The sequence below is a fragment of the Macrobrachium rosenbergii genome, chromosome 55 (assembly GCF_040412425.1).
Source record: "Macrobrachium rosenbergii isolate ZJJX-2024 chromosome 55, ASM4041242v1, whole genome shotgun sequence".
Taxonomy (NCBI): Eukaryota; Metazoa; Arthropoda; class Malacostraca; order Decapoda; family Palaemonidae; genus Macrobrachium; species Macrobrachium rosenbergii.
In genome coordinates this window covers 67,541,023-67,560,162 of record NC_089795.1, presented here as the reverse complement: position 1 = coordinate 67,560,162, position 19,140 = coordinate 67,541,023, and the positions used below count along the sequence as shown (strand labels likewise).

Below are 19,140 nucleotides of genomic sequence, written 5' to 3'. Positions count from 1 at the left end.
AGAAGCTTTATTTGTCCTTAAAATCAATTTTCTTTTGTTAGTGGGACCTCTGTAGTACAGTAGGTCCTCAACTTACGGCTGGGGATCCGTTCCAGCACCGCGCTCTAAGTTGGTGTTTTGCTGTTATTGGCACTTTAACAACGCTTACAGCACTGTAACTTGATGTTGCATCAGGTTACAGTGCCATTAACTTAATGCCTACTCTTGCCGTTAGCGCCGTCAACGGCGCCTATGGCAACAATAGGTTACAGCATTGAAAAACGCCGTTAACAGTGCTGAAAAAGTGCTGTAAGTCGAATCCGCTGTAAGTTGGTGTTGCTGTAAGTCAGTGACGCACTGTATATTCTATTTGCTTCATTAATAGCCTTCTCGATAATGTGTGGTGGGTAAAGCAGCTGCATTAGGTGTTGGCGGATCGTATTGAGTTCTTTTAATACAGTACCCATTTGAACATATTCTAAGCCTCCTGAGGAATAGGTTACAGCTGACCATGTTCTTTACGGAGACATCGCAGTAGCTTAGGAAATAGGTAAATGACTTAACTACTGACTAGAGTGGCATAAAGTACATCATATGTGTATGCTTTTCGCTGCCATATTGTTAATAGAGAAAGATTATGACAAAACTGCTGTAATATAATTACAAAATGACTATAAGAAACAGCGAAAGTGGGTTTCCTATATACCGTGAAAGCATATCTGTTCTGTTCTCTTATGATTAGTACATCTAGGGACAGCAAATTTCCATCCTTCCTGGGTCAACAGTCACCTGCATACCAACAGCAACATACTGCCACACCTACATATGCTTTGTATCTATATATACTCCTGTAACACATCATCTGTCAAAATTTTTCCTGTGAACAGGGGCACAGAAGGAAGTGCCCAAAATCTATGGTTTTATGGGCCTTTTATCTTCATATTATACTGTTGTATTACAGTAAACGACATTCATATATACTGTATGTAATATATATATATATATAAAGTTGACCCCCACCTATTTGAGGTTTGGGATTCGCGGCTTCACCTATTCGATTTTTCTGTGGAACCTATATCCAAATTATTCGCGAAAAATTCTGTAATTCGCAGATTTTTTCATCGAGAAACATTCACTAATTACAGGAAGTCCCCAGTTATTGGCAGGCTTGGTTATCAGCGATCCGGTTTTACGGTGCTTGTCTGGCGACGAAAATCGGCAATTTTTGGTGCCATAAATCGCCAATTTCCGATTATCGGTGCCGATAATTGGGTATTGGCAGCCATACAATATCGGTGATTTTCAGTTATCATCACACTGTCAGCACGGAACCCCCCCCCCCCAACGATAACCGGGGATTGCCTGTACTGTGTTTTCATGTTATTTTCATGACTAAATACATTTTTTATGATAAAAAATGATTTACTAATTTTCAAATAATAATATTAATGTAAACACAGAAAAATATTAATAAAATGTATTTTTTTTAATGCATATTAACCCTTAAACGCCGACTGGGCGTATCGTACGTCAACTAAAATTGTCTGTTGGGTGCAGTGGACGTACCGTCACGTCAACTACAAAAAATTTCAACCGGTCAACTTTGATTCGACGAAATGAATCGAAAAACGCAATTGTAAGCTAAAACTCTTACATTCTAGTAATATTCAATCATTTACCTTCATTTTTGCAACATATTGGAAGTCTCTGGCACAATATTTCGATTTATGGTGAATTTTTGAAAAAAACATTTTCCTTACATCTGCGCAGTAACTCGGCCGAAAATTTCAAAAATTCTTGTCATTTTGTCGTAATGTTTGCACCGGTTTATATTAGTCGTTACATAAAGTTTTATATATGTAAATGTGCGCAATTTCATGTAGAATACAACAGAAAATAACTCATGGCTGTAGCTTTTATCAGTTTTGAAATATTTCCATATAAATCACGACAAGTGCCAAAATTTCAACCTTCGGTCAACTTTAACTCGACCGAAATGGTCGAAAAACGCAATTGTAAACTAAAACTCTTACATTCTAGTAATATTCAGTTATGTGCCTTCATTTTGCAACAAATTGGAAGTCTCTAACACAATATTTTGATTTATGGTGAATTTTTGAAAAAACTTTTTCCCTTACATCCATGGCGATAACTGCGAACATCTCAGAAATTCTTTGTCATTTTGTAAGTAATTTTTGCACTGTTCTATATTAGCGTTACATAAAGTTTTATATATGAAAATGTATAATTTCATGTACAATACAGAAAATAACTAATGGTTGTAGCTTTTATCAGTTTTGAAATATTTCTATAAATCACGATAAGTGCCAAAATTTCAACCCTTGGTCAACTTTAACTCGACCAAAATGATAAAAAAACACAATTGTAAGCTAAAACTTTACATTCTAGTAATATTCAATCATGTACCTTCATTTGCAACAAACTAGAAAGTCTCTAGCACAATATTTCGATTTATGGTGAATTTTAAAAAAAAAACTTTTCCTTATGTCCATGGCAGTAACTCGGCCGAACATCTCTGAAATTCTTTCGTCACTTTGTTGTAATGTTTGCACCGTTTTATATTAGTCGTTACATAAAGTTTTATATATGAAAATGTGCGCAATTTCATGTAGAATACAACAGAAAATAACTCATGGTTGTATCTTTTATCAGTTTTGAAATATTTTCATATAAATCATAAGTGGCAAAATTTCAACCTTCAGTCAACTTTAACTCGACCGAAATGATCGAAAAACGCAATTGTAAGCTAAAACTCTTACATTCTAGTAATATTCAGTCATGTACCTTCATTTTGCAACAAACTGGAAGTCTCTAGCACAATATTTCGATTTATGGTGAATTTTGAAAAAACTTTTCCTTCGTCCGCGGTAACTGCCGAACAGCTCAGAAATTCTTTCGTCACTTTGTCGTAATGTTTGCACCGTTTTATTTTAGTCATTACATAAAGTTTTATATATGGAAATGTGTGCAATTTCATGTAGAATACAACAAAAAAAAAACACATGGTTGTAGCTTTTATCAGTTTTGAAATATTTTCATATAAATCACGATATAGAAAAAATTCTACTTTCGGTCAACTTTAACTCGACCGAAATGGTCGAAAACTGCAATTGTAAGCTAAAACACTTACAGTCTAGTAATATTCAATCAATTTCCTTCATATTGCAACAAACGGGAAGTCTCTAGCACAATATTTCGATTTATGGTGAATTTTTGAAAAAATTTATTTTTTACGTCCGCTCGTTACGAATTCATGCATCATTTTGTGATAATATTTTCTCTGTGTTGCTTTGATCGTTTTACAATTTGTTATATACCAAAATCATTCCAATTTAGTGTACAATACAAAGAAAAAAAACTTGTTAGCTTTAACCGTTTTGCTCACAGCGCGATTTGTATACAATTATATATGAAAAGTTTTTTTTTGCGCTGTCATATATTTCAATATTTATATATGATAATGATATTTTTTTCATTTCTGATGGTTGCATACTAAACTTCAGGCAACGACAAAAAAAGGAGCCAAAAATGAACTCTTAATCTTAAAAACTAAGCGTGCTGTAATTTAAAAAAAAAATTTTTTCCGCTTCGGCGCTAACTCCTGAACGCCGTCGGCATACGACAGACACTTTTGTAAATAGATGCTCGGCGTTAGAGGGTTAAATTTTTAGGCACTGTACAGTACTTAACTTCCCAGTAGTTCCCCTATGTACTGTAAAAAAGAAAATAGGACTGCTTCAATACTGTATGAGAAAATGGATGTACCTGAATATATAGGGGTAACTTGACTAGTTTTCACACTTAGCTGTAACGTTTTTATTTTTAAGGGTAATGTTGTAAGTCAACTTTGAAGTGATATTGAAGTGTTTCAGATGATAGTTTAAGGTATATCTGGTGTACAATGATAGTTTAAGGTATACATTTGGTGTTTGAACTCTTGAAATAGGCAGTTATAAGTATTTTTAGAGGGATGGTTTCAGTATTCGCAGATTTTTGGTATTTGCGGGTAGGTATGGTAACTATCCCCCGTGAATACCAGGGGTTAACTATATAAAATATATATATATATATGTATGTATGTAAATGCAAACACTCATTAAAGCAACTGTTTAGTAATTAAAATTATATTTATCATTTTTTATTTGCCAAAAATGAAAACTGAACCAAAAGAGCTTACTCAGTAGAGATAACCGGCAAGTTTCATATCACACAATTGGGGAAACACTTTAGCTAAATACTAATGGGCATCTCACTAAATGTGATAAAAATGAAAAATGGACTACATTTCAAAAATCAAACCAGCCTTACATCTCCATATATCAAGTAGTTTAATACAAAATTTTACAGAAACTGTAGCCTCAAAAGTAATACTCAGCAATTTAGTGACAAACCATTGCTTGTGTAAACTAAATTACCTACGTTCAAATCTAACAAAATGACCAGTTTACAATACTTATGATTTTTGTCCTTAATACTTATTTCCATTGCCTATTGTGCTCTCTTGGTCTCCAAGTCTATTGTGCTTTTCTGAATGCCTCCCAGCATATTTGTAGATCCTTATTCAACACCTATAGATCAACAAGTACTGCCAAATTCCAGAGTTACACAAATATATCTCATCTGGTAGGTGATATGTAATGTGATGCCTGCTAACTCATGATAAGGTAAATTTTATGGACTTGAATTGAAGCTCGGCAGATGGCTAATTTAATTTATATTGAATTGTGGGTTGGCTGCCATAATACAATATGAATATGTACATATTAATTTACAATTACACTTATCTTTCCTATAATACATTCCTACATCACTTGAGCATCTTACAACACAAAGTCTTTAATTCATACACACTAAAGACCTGTATCATTTGGCACCAATCCACATTATGGACAAGTCAGTTTGTAAACTATAACTTTTTCTATAAAAATTCTATTACTAAAATAAATTAACAGTAAAGCTACAGCTATCAAAACACCTGCTGACTCAGACTCAATTTATTATCCTCTAAAAAACTGATGTGTATTCACTGGGTCACTTTTATATTTTTGATCCCTTTGAGAAAGACTGCAAGCACAGGAGTGCAGAACTTTGGGCAGTCTGCCTTCATCAAACATTAATTAGAGAAGCAGACACCTACCCACTGCTCCACATACCTGTATTTACCTGGATAAGGTGCCTTAATTTAAAAGGAATTTCAATAATTTGTGTTGCTGTTTAGAATCCTTTAACCCTTAAATATAAGGTGGCACCAATGTTCTGTTACTTTAAGCCACAGTTCTGGATGCAGATGGCAACAAGATGGACAAGTGAGGTTTGGACGTCATTTAATATTTCTTTTCTTTTAGTTTTCCCAATTCTTTCATTTTTGTCATTGGAATCGTATGAATATACTTTAAATGATAGAATTATTGGCTTTACTTTTTTCACAAAATGTATAAAAACTCACTTATGGAAGGAGTTATAGCTTACAGATTGCCTTCACTATGTATATATTTAATATCTTTCAGTGGTACTGATACATCATGAACTTAACCAACCAAACATCTACAAGGTTACAAAGTAAATAGGTTTTGAAAATTTGAGAAAAAGAGCTTTCTCTCTTACTTTTCCTTCAGAGATAAATACCCTTCTACAGGTACTGAGAGCGTGAAAATCACCAAGCTGCAAGTATGGTTGCTTTCTAACTAACCAGGCTTGGGAGGATTAATGGTGATCAATATAAGAATATAAGTTGGTTCCTTTCAAACTTATAAATATCTAAATGATATTTTCCATGTACTACAGTACTTTAAATGTGTTTGCAAAACACATTTATCAGGTGCTGTCTCTTCTAATCCTCTTAAACTCCATGGGACTTTTGAACCACAATCTTAAGGAAATGTAATGAAGACAATTATGTATTTCAATTAAGTAATGAACAAGTTTGCCTAATTTCAAAATATATCTTAATCTCCTTATATTCTGAACACTAAAACCCTGCTGCCAGTTAACTGAAGCTGACAATAAGGCACCTCCATAAATTTTGGACTTAGCATGAAATGGGAATGCCAGAAATCTAGATAGCACAAAGCCTTCATCTGCTTCCCATAACATACCTGAGAATGAAGCACGCAAGCAGCATTTCAAGCTGCTTGATGCTCTTGTGAGTAATATCATCAAGTCCAGAGACTCTTCCTTAATACTTAAAGTCAATCAATTTTTTCTGCTACAGGTAGCTTTACTACACGAAGCTGATTACCATAATCACAAACTATCGTGTCTGCAACAGGCATCATATGACGGATAAATACAGAGTCATCTCGATCCCCAAGTCGTACTACTCGAACAGGAACACCTGATGTTATGTCCCATACGGTTAATGATCCCTGCAAAAAACCAAACTTGTTAGTAGTATACCTAAAATTAAACACAGTATGTACAGTTACTGTATGGCAGATCGCGATGATGATAATGTATTTTATAATAAAAACTAACTTTTATACTACAAACAGAACTGAGATAAAAGCCTCTAACAGGAACAACTGAAACTTCAAATGGATTACTATATTCCAAATATTAAATTAAGGCTCTAACACAATAGTTAATAAGACAATATGAAGAAGCCTCCTGACCCAAGTATATAAAGTACTATTGACCTGCACTCAATCAACTGGTGCAATCTTCCAGCCCGAGAAGAACCCTAAAAGAGTTCAGAGGTCTGGTTAAACAAATCATTTATAAATAAAAAAATACTAGGCAGCTTACATTTGGAAAACAAAACCAACCTCTTTGAATTGTGATCAAGTCACACTGAAGGCACTTGAAGGTAAGACACTTCTCATGAAGTATAACTCAACTATGCAAAACCTGCTAAAGATTTTACTAATCTACAACCCAAGAATTTTTTAAAATCATTAACTGTCAGTTTGGCTTCATGCTCCAGTGATCAACGCCAGAAGCAGTGTTTATAAAGAAATTATATAAAAAATATAGGACATCGAAGTCTACAAGAAAAATCTAGTACAGAGAAAAGGGCTTAGACCACATACTGTGGATCACGAAAAGGCCTTTGACAAAGTATCAAGAAAAATTATTAAATTATGAAGGTGGGGTACCAGAAAGACTCATTAAGACAGTGATGTTACTCTACCATAATACTTCATTTAGAATGAAGACAGTGATAGGTGTATCAAAAGAACTTGCAATAACTGTGTATGTCCATTAAGGATCAGCATTGAGCCCCTTGTGTTTATCAAAATAACAGAAGCAGCTACAAATGAGTACAGAAAAGGGAGTTTCTGCCAGCTGCTTTACATAGCTGACTTGACATTAACAGCAGAATCTAAAGAGGTGGTGGAAATGTTTTCAAGGTGGAAGAGTGGAATGGAAAGAAGACTAAAAATAAACATAAGCAAAACAAAGCTTTATGAAAAGAAGCAATGGAAAAATTACAATCAAGAAAATGGCTGTGTAGTTGTCGTGTGAATGGCATGGTGGTGAACCGTACTGTGTACTGAATGTAATAGATGATGCCATAAGATGTGCTCAGGACAACAAAATTTATGTGGAGTATTGAGAGATTTTTGATGACCTGAAATGGAAAGATAGTAGACGAAACCTCTAATGATATATGGGCATGTCTTAGAGGAGGTAGAGCATTTTTAAATAACTCAGGATACACTGGACTGCGAAGCATGAGTTAAGACAGCAGTAAGAAAGAGTACCAACAGCAGGGATAATATGGAGAGATAGCTAATGCCAAATAAAACAATCCCCTTAGTATAAAGAACAGGCATTCAACAGTATATAAGGCCTGTATTATGCTATGCAGCAGATTATTTATTTATTTATTTATTTATTTATTTATTTATTTATTTATTTATTTATTATTATTATTATTATTATTATTATTATTATTATTATTATTACAGGCAGTCCCTGGTTAATGGCGATCCAGTTTTATAGGGCTTGTCTAGCGACGAAATTCGGCAATTTTTGGTGCCGAAAATCACTGATTTCTGCTTACCAGCACCGATAATCGGGTACTGGCGCCAATACATACCTAACAGAGGCGCCGATAAGCCCGGAAATCGCTGATTTTCGGTTAATGGCAATTTTCGGTTATCATCACACCCCCAGAAGGGAACCCCTGCCGATAACCGAGGACTGCCTGTATTATTAAAAAAACAGTTTTACCAGACCACTGAGCTGATTATCAGCTCTCATAGGGCTCGCTCAGAGGATTTGTTTTTATTTGTATTTTTTTTTATATTTTGTAAATTAAATTACAATTTTTCAAAACCTTTATAAATAACTGTATTAATTTCAAATGTTGAAGTTTCTGAAAAAATTCCACTAGTCAATTTATTTCTGAAACTTGATGTTTAGCTGTTGATTGTACTTTGAACATTCACACAATAAATGTTTAATTGTTATCATTAGTTTACAATCAAAGCATTCAGGAGCAGGGTTATGTGAGGTATTCATTAGGTGTCTGTGTGTTACAAGAGAACGGTCTATTTGGAGACATGTCAGAAAAGGTGTAACCATGGAATGTTAAAATTCATGACCCGAGTACAGTCAAATGATTGTATTACGAATGATGAATTGATAAAGAAATATGGTATCAAGAGGTTCAAAAAAGAGAGAAAAAAAAAAAAGACAAGATCTCAAAGCTAGAGATAGTTTAGACACTTGATGAAGAACTGAATAGAGAAGAATGGAGCAAACTTATTTCACATCTAATCCCTTGAAGGAAAAAGTTTTTAAAACATTTATGATGATGACAATAACAATGATATTTATGACTCCACTAAGTAATAAATATGTTGGTAATATGCAGTAGAATTTTGCATTAACAGATTCCCATACATAACAGTGTCAATTACATTAAACTCCATTACAATAACCAAGCTGAGGCAGACACGACTGGTTGAATTTTAGCAGACGTGACAAAACTTCAATAACTGCATACATCAAAAATGGTGATTCTGGAACAACCTCCTTTACCATTATAACCAAAACTTATAATAGTGAATACTGATATACTGTATGTTCTTATTCATATGTTCAGCCAACTAAACTAGGGAAAAGTATGCAAAATTATAATGCTCTGAACTTTCTCATAAAATTTAAAGCAGTACTTTAAATGAAAATGGGTTAACATGAGAAAGAGATACCCCTAGTAATTTAAAAAATGAAAACTAAATTCTATTTGTACATGTAAAAATAAATTCTGTTTGTACACGTAAGTGAAAAACTCCATAGAACTGACTAGTCAAGTAGGAGTGTACTGACAAGATGTTAAAATATTTTCTACAAATATCCATGAGCCTTAATCATTACCACTAACAAAGGAAAATAATATTAATTTAAACAGATCTATAAACTCTTGACCCCATTCTCCACACAATTTTTTGAAAGAGATTTAAAAGAGTAATAAGAAATGTCAGTTAGTCTAGTTAATGCCATTTGCCTCGCCTTGTTTTAACCAAATACCTGAGTTAATTTTCAACAGCTGTGCCTCACCTAGAAGAGATAATCCAATTTTAATGACCTTTGCATTAAAATTGTTATGTACCCCCTAATACTACTGGCTGTCTTGAACCCAAGTCTTCTTTTAATCTTCTGTACCATTTTATGTAGTCTGCTACGGATAGATTAATTTATGGTCACTAGAACTAGCATCGCAACATCTAGGTTAGTGATACCATAATAAATTTGAATAGCAAACTAAAATATTACGCTAAAGGCAAAGTTTCATAAAAAGAAATATTTAAAAATATTCCCCGGCATTGAAGACACCATTTTTTCCTATAATAAGTCCCAGAAATTTCCTGTGCATCGAAGAGGGTGAACACTGAATTATGGAACTGGAATATTTTATTGTAGGTGTAGGTGTAATCGTACCTGTAGTCTATGTGTCAATCTGGGTGTAAACTTACTGTGTCTTAAGAGCTGTACAAGAAAATTGCTGACTGGAAGTGGTTAAAAGGATCTACATGTTGCTAAGACACCTGCAAAATGTCCTGGTAAGGTATGTGAAAGTCATCCAACCTCATTTTTGTGTTTGCATTTTTTTCCAAACCTTTGCTAGTCAAATGTGGGGTAAGACTTCAATGCCAGAAAATATGATATAATTTACTGTATAACCATATATATGTAAATACATATATATACTGTCCATACAAACACATTTACTGCACATGTATATAATCGAAATTTTGTTGAAGAGGCCAGCCCCCTTAATAAAAATACATAACTGCTCTACATTACACTCTTCCTAATTGCTCTACATCACAATCTTCCCCAAGGATCTTGGCAAGGATAAAATGTCCATCCTTGTCATGTCCCAAAGAGATGAACTTATGTCTCAGATCCCAAAGACTGGGACATTCAGTCATTATAGAATGGATGATTATCATCTGACATTACGAACCCATAAGTGAGTCTTGTATGTTCAAGCCTTAATCTGCACATCAAAGTTTTCAGTCCCCTATGCATACAAGGATATGACCATGCAGATACTGATGACGTAATATTGCGCTGCTTCTGGCTTGTTTTTACTGCTTTCCCAATGGGACTGCCAAAGGTTTTAAATTTTCTGATAAGTGAGGAAATACTGTACATCCCTATAAAACTGAACATCTTTTGGTCTGTTTTGTTGTTTTCCCAACAAGGCTGCCAAAGTTTTTCAATTTTCTAGCAGACAAGAGGAAATACATCCCTATATGGTAGTAGGCATCTTCTGAGTTCTGGAGAGGTGACTACTGACAGCAGAGATTATCAGCTCACTCATTCCAAGAACCCCAACATGGGAAGGCACCCAGCAAAATTTACTTCTTTACCTCTTCTTTTCACTAACAACAATCATTTCAAAATCTCTAAATTCAGTGGGTGTAATAAGCTAAAAGACTCTGAAGATTGAAGAACACTTCTCCCAGTCACAATATATAGTAAAAATATTTTGGCTAAATACTGCATGAACTTCAGCTATAAAAAAAGGATGCAAGAGATGGCAATCTCCCACTTCTTCTTACACCAGGAAAGACCACTATGAAGCTGATAGCAGCATCTGACTTTCAGCCATCTGTGACAATTGCAAAGGAATTATCATGTTAGGAGAAATTATCTACAAATAATGATTGCACTGCTCCAACAGACATTTCTGTTTTTGTTGAATTTAAATATATACAACAACTTACATCTGGAAGATTCCATAGGGGGATAACCAAATACCTGGCTGGTATAGTCTGTCCTCAGCATGTTTGATTCGTGATACATTTCACTCTAAACAAGGAAATGGTTGGGGTTGCTTGTGGTGTCTTTCATAAAATTTCTCATGCCTTTCACTTCTGATATATCTGCTAGTTAAGGATTCAGGAAGCCTATGTAACCTGTACCAGCTCTGAACCAGCAGATGTTGGTAATGTAGATCCAAAGGCATCTCACCAGTGTTTACATGCATGCTATCAATGGGAGATGAAGTTGAATGCTCCTGGACCCAATCTTAATTCTGCACTACTAACTGAATTATGCATTTTCAGGCTATTAGGCTTTGCTGAGGTATAGACTTCACACCCATGTTTGAAAGGATTAATGCTTTGTACTGACTCAACATCTGAGTTCAGGCAGCCCTCCAGGAAGTATGGGATAGAACTTTCAAGATATCTACATCTTTCAAGCATTTTGTTTTAAAATATGTCAAATGTGGAATGCAAGTCAGCTTGCTATCAAAACCAACCAAAGAAAACTTGTTTGGGCAACACATTAAATTCCCTGCCCATGTATGAATAGATCTGAATCAGATGAATTCCTCTTATACAGCAAAGGTACATGGTTAATATTTTACAAATTGAAACCCTAAATCCATTCATCTCAGCCCACTTAACTATATTATCAATGCAGAGCTGAAAGTGGCATTCAGCTACTGCCATATCGAAAGGTCATCAGCAAGTACAGTGTAAGTCATATCTGGGGAATTATTTTGGACACCCCACTGACTGCTTAGGCAAACAAGGTTACACTTAAAACACTACCTTGTGGCACTTCTTGATAAATATATCTGACATTGTTACTCAAACTTGAACATGGAAAAGCCCATTTTTTTTATAAAAGCCTTGATAAAAAAGTATAAAATAAAAGATAAAAAAAAAATTTTAAACATTTTTATTAAAATGCACTAAAAAGTAAAAAATAATTTTTTTCTGACACACCAGGATATTCTTACAATTAATAGTGTACAAAAATAAAAACATGGACACCAAACATGAAAGGAAATGCTACAAGAAAAGAAATATATTTTTTTTATTTCTTGTAGCATTTCTTTCCATGTTTGGCACCCATGATTTTATTTTTGTAAACATAATTAATTGTAAGAATATCCTGGTGCATCTCAAAAAGATAATTTTTTACATTTTGGTGCATTAATAAAAGTGTGTTTAACAATTTTTTTTTTATTTTATACTTTTAGTTTTGACAGAAATTGTAACCGATTTATAATTGTAACCAAAAAAAAAAAAATTGAATATGATATCCTGTTGAGCCAAAAGTTTTAAAAATGATATTTTTATGATAAAATAAAGTTTTGTACATACTTACCCGGCAGATATATACTTAGCTATAGTCTCCGGCGTTCCCGACAGAAATTCAAATTTTTGCGAACAGCGACAGGTAGGTCAGGTGATCTACCATACCTGTCTCCTGAGGGAGGCTGGGATGGCCGTGTCGTATATATCTGCGGGTAAGTATGTACAAAACTTTATTTATCATAAAAATATCATTTTTGTACATGCAACTTACCCGTCAGATATATACTTAACTATTGGCACCCTTGGAGGAGGGCAAGAGATAGCTAATAACTAAAAAGCAGAGAAAACAACATATGTTGTAGGATATACAAAAATCATGGTTCTTACCTGATTGGGCAGAAAGACTTCATGGATACTGTCTATGAGGTCTGCTTGCCTCAAAGAGCTTCAGCGAGGATGTGACCTATGACTGACAGCCCTTCTGGATCGTGTCAATGAGGATGACCCACTTACATGACAGAGCCTGTTATGGATCGTGTCAATGAGGCTGACCCACTTACATGACAGAGCCCTTTACCTGAATCATCAATGGGGCTATCCCTCTTACATGACAGAGCTAGGTATTAACAAAAAACTGCAAGGAGCTAAACAACCAATCCCGACCACCTGACCAAGCCTAACCTTGTTAGTGATCCCGAGATGGCTTTGCAACACTCTCTTCAACCGACCATAAAAACACATCACCCGCATTAAAAGAAACAACTAACATAGCTAGATTAAAGTTAGATTCAGCTCCTTGACCCAGCACCGAATCCGCGGATACGTAAGCTCCAGAGAAGAAGCACTTCTCATAAATAACACGCACATCTCTCAAATAATGAGAAGCGAACACCGAATTACATCTCAGTAAGTAGAGTCCACAATAGACTGGAGAGACCAAGACTTGTGAAAAACCAGAAAGTAGCTATGGCTCTCACCTCATGCATTAACTCTCAGGAGCTAAGTGCTCATCCTTTTTAAGAAAGATCTTCACCTCCTTGATGACATCTCGATAAAAAGAATGCCTGGGCGTTCTTAGAAATAGTTCTTGTAGGATCCTTTACTGAGCACCAAAGACTTTCAGTATTGCCTCAGAGCTGTTTTCTTTCTATCTAGATAGAATTTTAAGGCTTCTCACTGGACAGAGTGTTCTCCAACTCTTGTCCTGTTAAAGTCGAGAAGTCGCGGACCTCAAAACTCTAGGCCATGGCTTGGAAGGTTCTCATTCTTCGCTAGGAAGAGGGTTTAAAGGCAAATCGCGGAGAGTCCTTTTCAAAACCGGCTGTACCTTCCAAAGCCTGCAGTTCATAATCTCTTACGCCCGTAGCAAGAGCAAAAAGGAACAAGACTTTCTAGTCAGATCCTGAAGCGAAACCCGATCCAAACCAAACTTCTCGGACATCAAATTTCAAAACCACGTCAAATTCCAGCTGGGAGGTCTAGAGGACTTGTTTTTAGGCGTTTGAACGATCTGATAAGGTCGTGAAGGTCCTTATTCTCGAGATGTTGCAGCCTTGCCTTGAAACCCTTCCTCTAACCAATCCTTCCCGATGGTTTTGAAGGCAGTTAGGTTGAGGCGGGAGATTCTTGTGGAATCTGTCGAAGTGGGGCTGTCTGAAGATCGCTCCTGAGAGGGAGTGACCTGGAAAATCCATCATCCATTCCAGTACCTCTGTGAACCAGTCTTGAGATGGCCAAAGGGGCGATCAGGGTCAATTTGGTGCCTGTCGAGGCAGCGAATTTTCTTACTACCTCCCCAGGATCTTGAAGGGAAAAGCATACCCGTCAGACCTTCCCAATTTAGGAGAAGGCTGTCTATCCTTCTGCTCTGGGGTCGAGATAGGGGGAACAGTAGGTCTCAGTCTTGCGTTCAATGAGTGGCGAAGAATTGATGTGGGTCTCCCAAAGCTCCACAGCCTTTGCAAACCTCTGGATGGAGGGTCCCCTCATTAGGAAGAACTTGGATTCTTCCTGCGCTTAGTGATCTGCTCTCACATTCCTTTCCCCCTGCAGAACCTGGTGAGGAGGAATGATATTCCTCTCCTCCGCCCACAGCAGCCTCCTTGCTGTGTCGTAAAGGAGAAGAGAGTGTGTTCCTCCTAACTTCTGATATAAGCCAGGGCTGTGGTGTTGTCGAATTATTAGAACTACGACCCCTGACTAGAGGTTGAAGTGGGCCGAGTGCCAGATGGATAGCTTAGTTCCTTCTTGTTGATGTGCCAGGACATTTGTTCTCCTTCCCAGATGCCTGACACTTCTTCGAGCCTAGTGTTGCTCCCCAGCCCGATTCAGATCGTCTGAAAACAACACCAGGCGAGGGCTGAGGCGGTTGAAGAAGAATTCCCCGACCCAGCTTCTGGGGTCAACCACCAACGGAGATGTTCCTTTATCTGGCCTGAAACAAGGAAGGAATCTGTTAATTCTTGGGACTTCGATCCCAATTTTCGTTCAGGAAGAACTGAGAGGTCTTAGGTGCAGCCTTCCTAGAAAACAAACTGCTCCAGTGAAATGGTCCCCCAGCAGACTCATCCACTCCCTCGCAGAACAACTGTCCTTCTCTAAAGGCATGTCACCTTCTGCAGGCAAGCGTTCCCTTCTTTCAGGGAGAAGCAACCCGAAAACCCAGAATCCATCAGAATCCCAGGTAGACAATCCTCTGCTGAGGAATCATCTGGGATTTCTCGAGGTTTACTAAAAAGTCTAGGGACTGGATCAATTTTAAGGTGAGGAAGATGGTCCTCCAGACAATGGTCTCTCTCCCGAATGAAACGAATCAGCCAATCGTGAGATACAAGGAGATCCTTACCCCCTCTAAATGTAGCCAATGAGCCACATTTTTTGAATGCTCGTGAACACTTGGGGGGCTGTCGAAAGTCCGAGCACAGAGCCTGAACTGGAAGGTTCTTCCATTGACCAAGAACCTGAGGTACTTCCTGGAGGAGGGATGGATGGAGTGCGTGGAGTAGGCATCCGAAGGTCGAGGACACCATCAAATCCCTGGGCGAAGGCGACAGAACAGAGGATGTAAGTCTCCATCGAAGGCTACTTCTTGATGACAAAAACGTTCAGGGCGCTCACGTCAACACCGGTCTCAACCCCCGAGTTTCGGCGCAGAAAAAGCCGATTGTAAAACCCCGGAATGAAGATCTTAAACAGGTTTCTCTGGCTGCTTTTGCCCGCATTTGATCGACAGCCTTCAGAAGGCTTGTCTTGAACAGAGTCCTAGTATCTTGCGATAACTCCTTGGAGTTGTGTTGTCAAGGGTTTTCCCTGAAGGGATGAGGTATCCTTTCCTCCCAGAATGGAGAGGGACCAGTCGTCCGCCCCCCTCTGTGCCCAGGCCTCAGCGAAGTTCAGTGTCTGACACCCACTGGCGTCTGGAGGACTTGATTCTCACTTGGACTTCTGACCGGAGTCCCGAGGTCTTCCTCTTCTTTCAGGTCTGCCCTTCTGAAAGACCTGGTACCTCGAAAGAGCTCCTGAAAGGGCCTTCTCCTTCTTTGCAATTGGCATTGCCAGGTCTCATCCTTTTTAGAGAGATTGTGCAAGAAGATCTTGGGAAGCCTGCCACTGCAATAAAGATCGAGAAATCTCCTACTGTCTCTTGGGGAACAGGTGGCTCAGAAAGGAGCGCCCAAGAGGAGGACCTCTGGAGAGGAGAAACAGATTTTGATAAAAGGAGCTGAAAATAGGATCTCTTCTTCCAGCAGCAGTTCAAAGGAAGCAATCTCCGTGAGGCCGTCCATGCCGCCCCTTGTCTAGGCAAGACAAAACACTGCTGAGGTCTTCATACTGATGAAGTCTTAGTCCCCAGAGTCCTCTTAGAGGAAGTAAGGCTACGAGAGACAGTCCATGAAGTTGAAGACTTCTAGGATCTTGGAAAGGCCCTTGAAATAGTCCAGTTCACCATACCCCAAGCCTTGGCGAATTGAGAGAAGCCTTCTTGAAGAATCGACCAGGAAGAGAAGTCGATCCAGCCGATGAGGAGGGTCAACCCCATCAGTTCCTTGGTCTCATACCATGTTCAGCTCTGCCCGAGTCTGGAAGGAGGCAAAGGGAAACTGTCTTGCCAGCATCTTTCGATTGGAAGCCACTCCCGAAAGCGCTTAACGCCTTCTTCATTGAGATCATCCGGACGCATCTTTTACCATAGAGAGATCTAGAGGTCCGTTAACAAAGCATAGAGCCAGGAGAAGGAGGAGAAGCAGGTTTAGGGAATCTCCAAGCTCCTGAACTAGTAAAGTTGTCAACCTCTTATAGTCAGAAATACTGACATCCTTGTAGGATTCATCCTCGACAAAACTTCAGGCCCGTAGGAGGAGGAGAGGCGAAGGGCACTTGACAGGGAGAAGCGCGCCTAGAAGGAGAGGAGCCTCTCTGACCACTGAAGAGTGCCTATCAGGGGAGAAGCGCCTGCTGAAGAGCGCCTATCAGGGAGAAGCGCCTGCTAGAAGTATGGCGCTCTGACAGGAGGAAGAGCCTCTAACTGACGCATTTGGCCCTTACTAGGGGGAGGCGCCTACCAGAAGGGAGGTGGCTGGGGAGGCGCTTCTATGCAGAAGTACGAGACTTGAAGTGAGAAGAGCACTTGTCGGAGGAGGCGTTCTCTAACAGGAGAAGAACGATGACGAGGCGTGAGCGCCTGGAAGGAGAAGCGCTATCTTCCGAGGAAGAGCGCCTAGCAGCGCCTGCAAGGAGGGAGCGCCTGCGAAGAAGGGCGCCTGTTACTGGAGCGCTAACAGGAGAAGAGCGCCTCAATGAAGAAGGAATCCTATCAGGAGAAGGGAGTTCGGAGAAGAGCGCCTGCAAACTGAAGGGCGCTTGCTGGGAGAAGGATGTTTCTTGGAGGACTGATGGGAAGAGAAACATCCTTCCCTACGAGAAGAGCTCTTGGCCAAAGAGCCAGCAAGAGCAGAAAGCTGAGCCTGGAGGCCAACCAGGATCTGCTTAGTGGACTCCTGAACCCCTGAAGAAGAAGGGGATCTTGAGCTCTCTTCTTCAACGGGAGAACCCTCTGGGCGTGTTCTGGGCTGGAATCCATGGCGTCTCCTCTAGGGCGCCTTCAGGTCCTCTTCAAAGGACGCGACTCCTCGGCCAAACTCCCACCCGGCGCTTGGGCGAAGACGAGAAGAAGAAGAAAACACTTCCTCAGGATCCCTTTGCATGGCGATCCAAGGCAGCCTGGGGCGCGTCAACAGGAGCTGCTGAAGGGACACCTGACCGTTGGGAATGCTCTTCATCCCCCTTGCGGCTGTCGACATTCCTCCCTCCACTGGGTCTGGGAGTTTGGAAGAGTCTGGCCCCTGGAGCGATGCGGGAGCGGTCAGACGCCCCCTCCACTACACTGGGGACACTACACAAATCACTGTCACTTTTTACCTTTTTCTCCTCCATTGCACGTCTGCAATTGCATCTTACGGATCGGGCTTTCGCCGCCATCTCCGGCGCACGAATCCACAGGTTCGAAGAAGGGTGAAGAGCTGAAACCAAGGAGTGACAGGAGAATCTACAGAATGTTAGGGTCTACTTCTACCTCCTTTAGAGAGAGACCTCCCCGAGCTCCTAGAAGAAGCCTTCCTAGCTCTATCCTTCTCCAGCTTATGTACATAAGCACTCAAAGCCTTCATTCTTGATCAGTAAGATTCTCAGCATTCATTACAAGTGTTATCAATACAGCAGTCATTCCCCGACACCTCATACATACAGTGTGAGGATCTACGGCTTTGGTGATCTCACCCATACACTCAGGTCTAAAACAAACACGAAAAACCGTGCAACATTCTGATCAGACATCCTTAAAGAAAAATCCAAAGCCAAATTCAAAAAACAAACCACAAAAGCGTATGCCAAGCCAAAGATCTAATACGTCACCAAGGTCAGTCCAAAATAAATCCTTAGCTGGCGAAAAATGAAAATCCAAGCAGGAGGAACCAACAACAGATATTGCCGGAACCAAGCGACAGAAAAATCTGATTAGAAAACGGGAATGGTTCCTATTCCTGCCACCCAGCCAGCGGGTATGGTAGATCACCTGACCTACCTGTCGCGGTGTGCCTTGAAATTCTGAATTTCTACCAGGAACGTGGGAGACTATAGCTAAGTATATCTGACGGGTAAGTTGCATGCAAAATCCACAAAGTTATTACAGGCGGTCCTGCTTATCGGCGGCATTGGTTAATGATGTTTCGGTTTTACAACGCTTGGCTAACAACATTATTAACCAGATTTACGGCGCCAGTAAGCAGTGTATTAGTGTTGGTGGGCAGTTTACCAGCATCAGTAGGCAGTTTATCAGTGTCGGCAGGTGATTTTCAGCGCCGGTTATCAGTTTATCAGCATCTGTAAGGAATTTATCAGTGCCGATTGGTGTTTACAGCGTCGTAAACACCATTTATTACCATAAATTACTGTGATGTTCCGGTTATCAGCAATTTTCGGTTATTGGCACTTGGCCGGGAACAGAAACCCCCCCATCAACCGAGTCAAAGAAGGTATTAAAAATCCAAAGATTTTCATACACATCCTGAGATACTGGGAGAGGTCACTGCTGACCTACTGATCATGTAAGGTTGTACTGTCACCGGGATTGAGT

The 19,140-nt window shown here is 39.1% G+C and overlaps 1 protein-coding gene across 1 annotated transcript in view; it reads right to left on the bottom strand.

The window, feature by feature from the left end:
- Positions 1-4,697: 4,697 nt before the first annotated feature.
- The window catches only part of SCAP (SREBP cleavage activating protein), a 100,161-nt gene continuing 85,718 nt past the window's right edge, over positions 4,698-19,140 (bottom strand). Inside the window, 1 exon segment of the mRNA XM_067098833.1 lies at positions 4,698-6,365. Coding sequence (XP_066954934.1) covers positions 6,189-6,365 — 177 coding nt within the window. The 3' untranslated portion in view covers positions 4,698-6,188.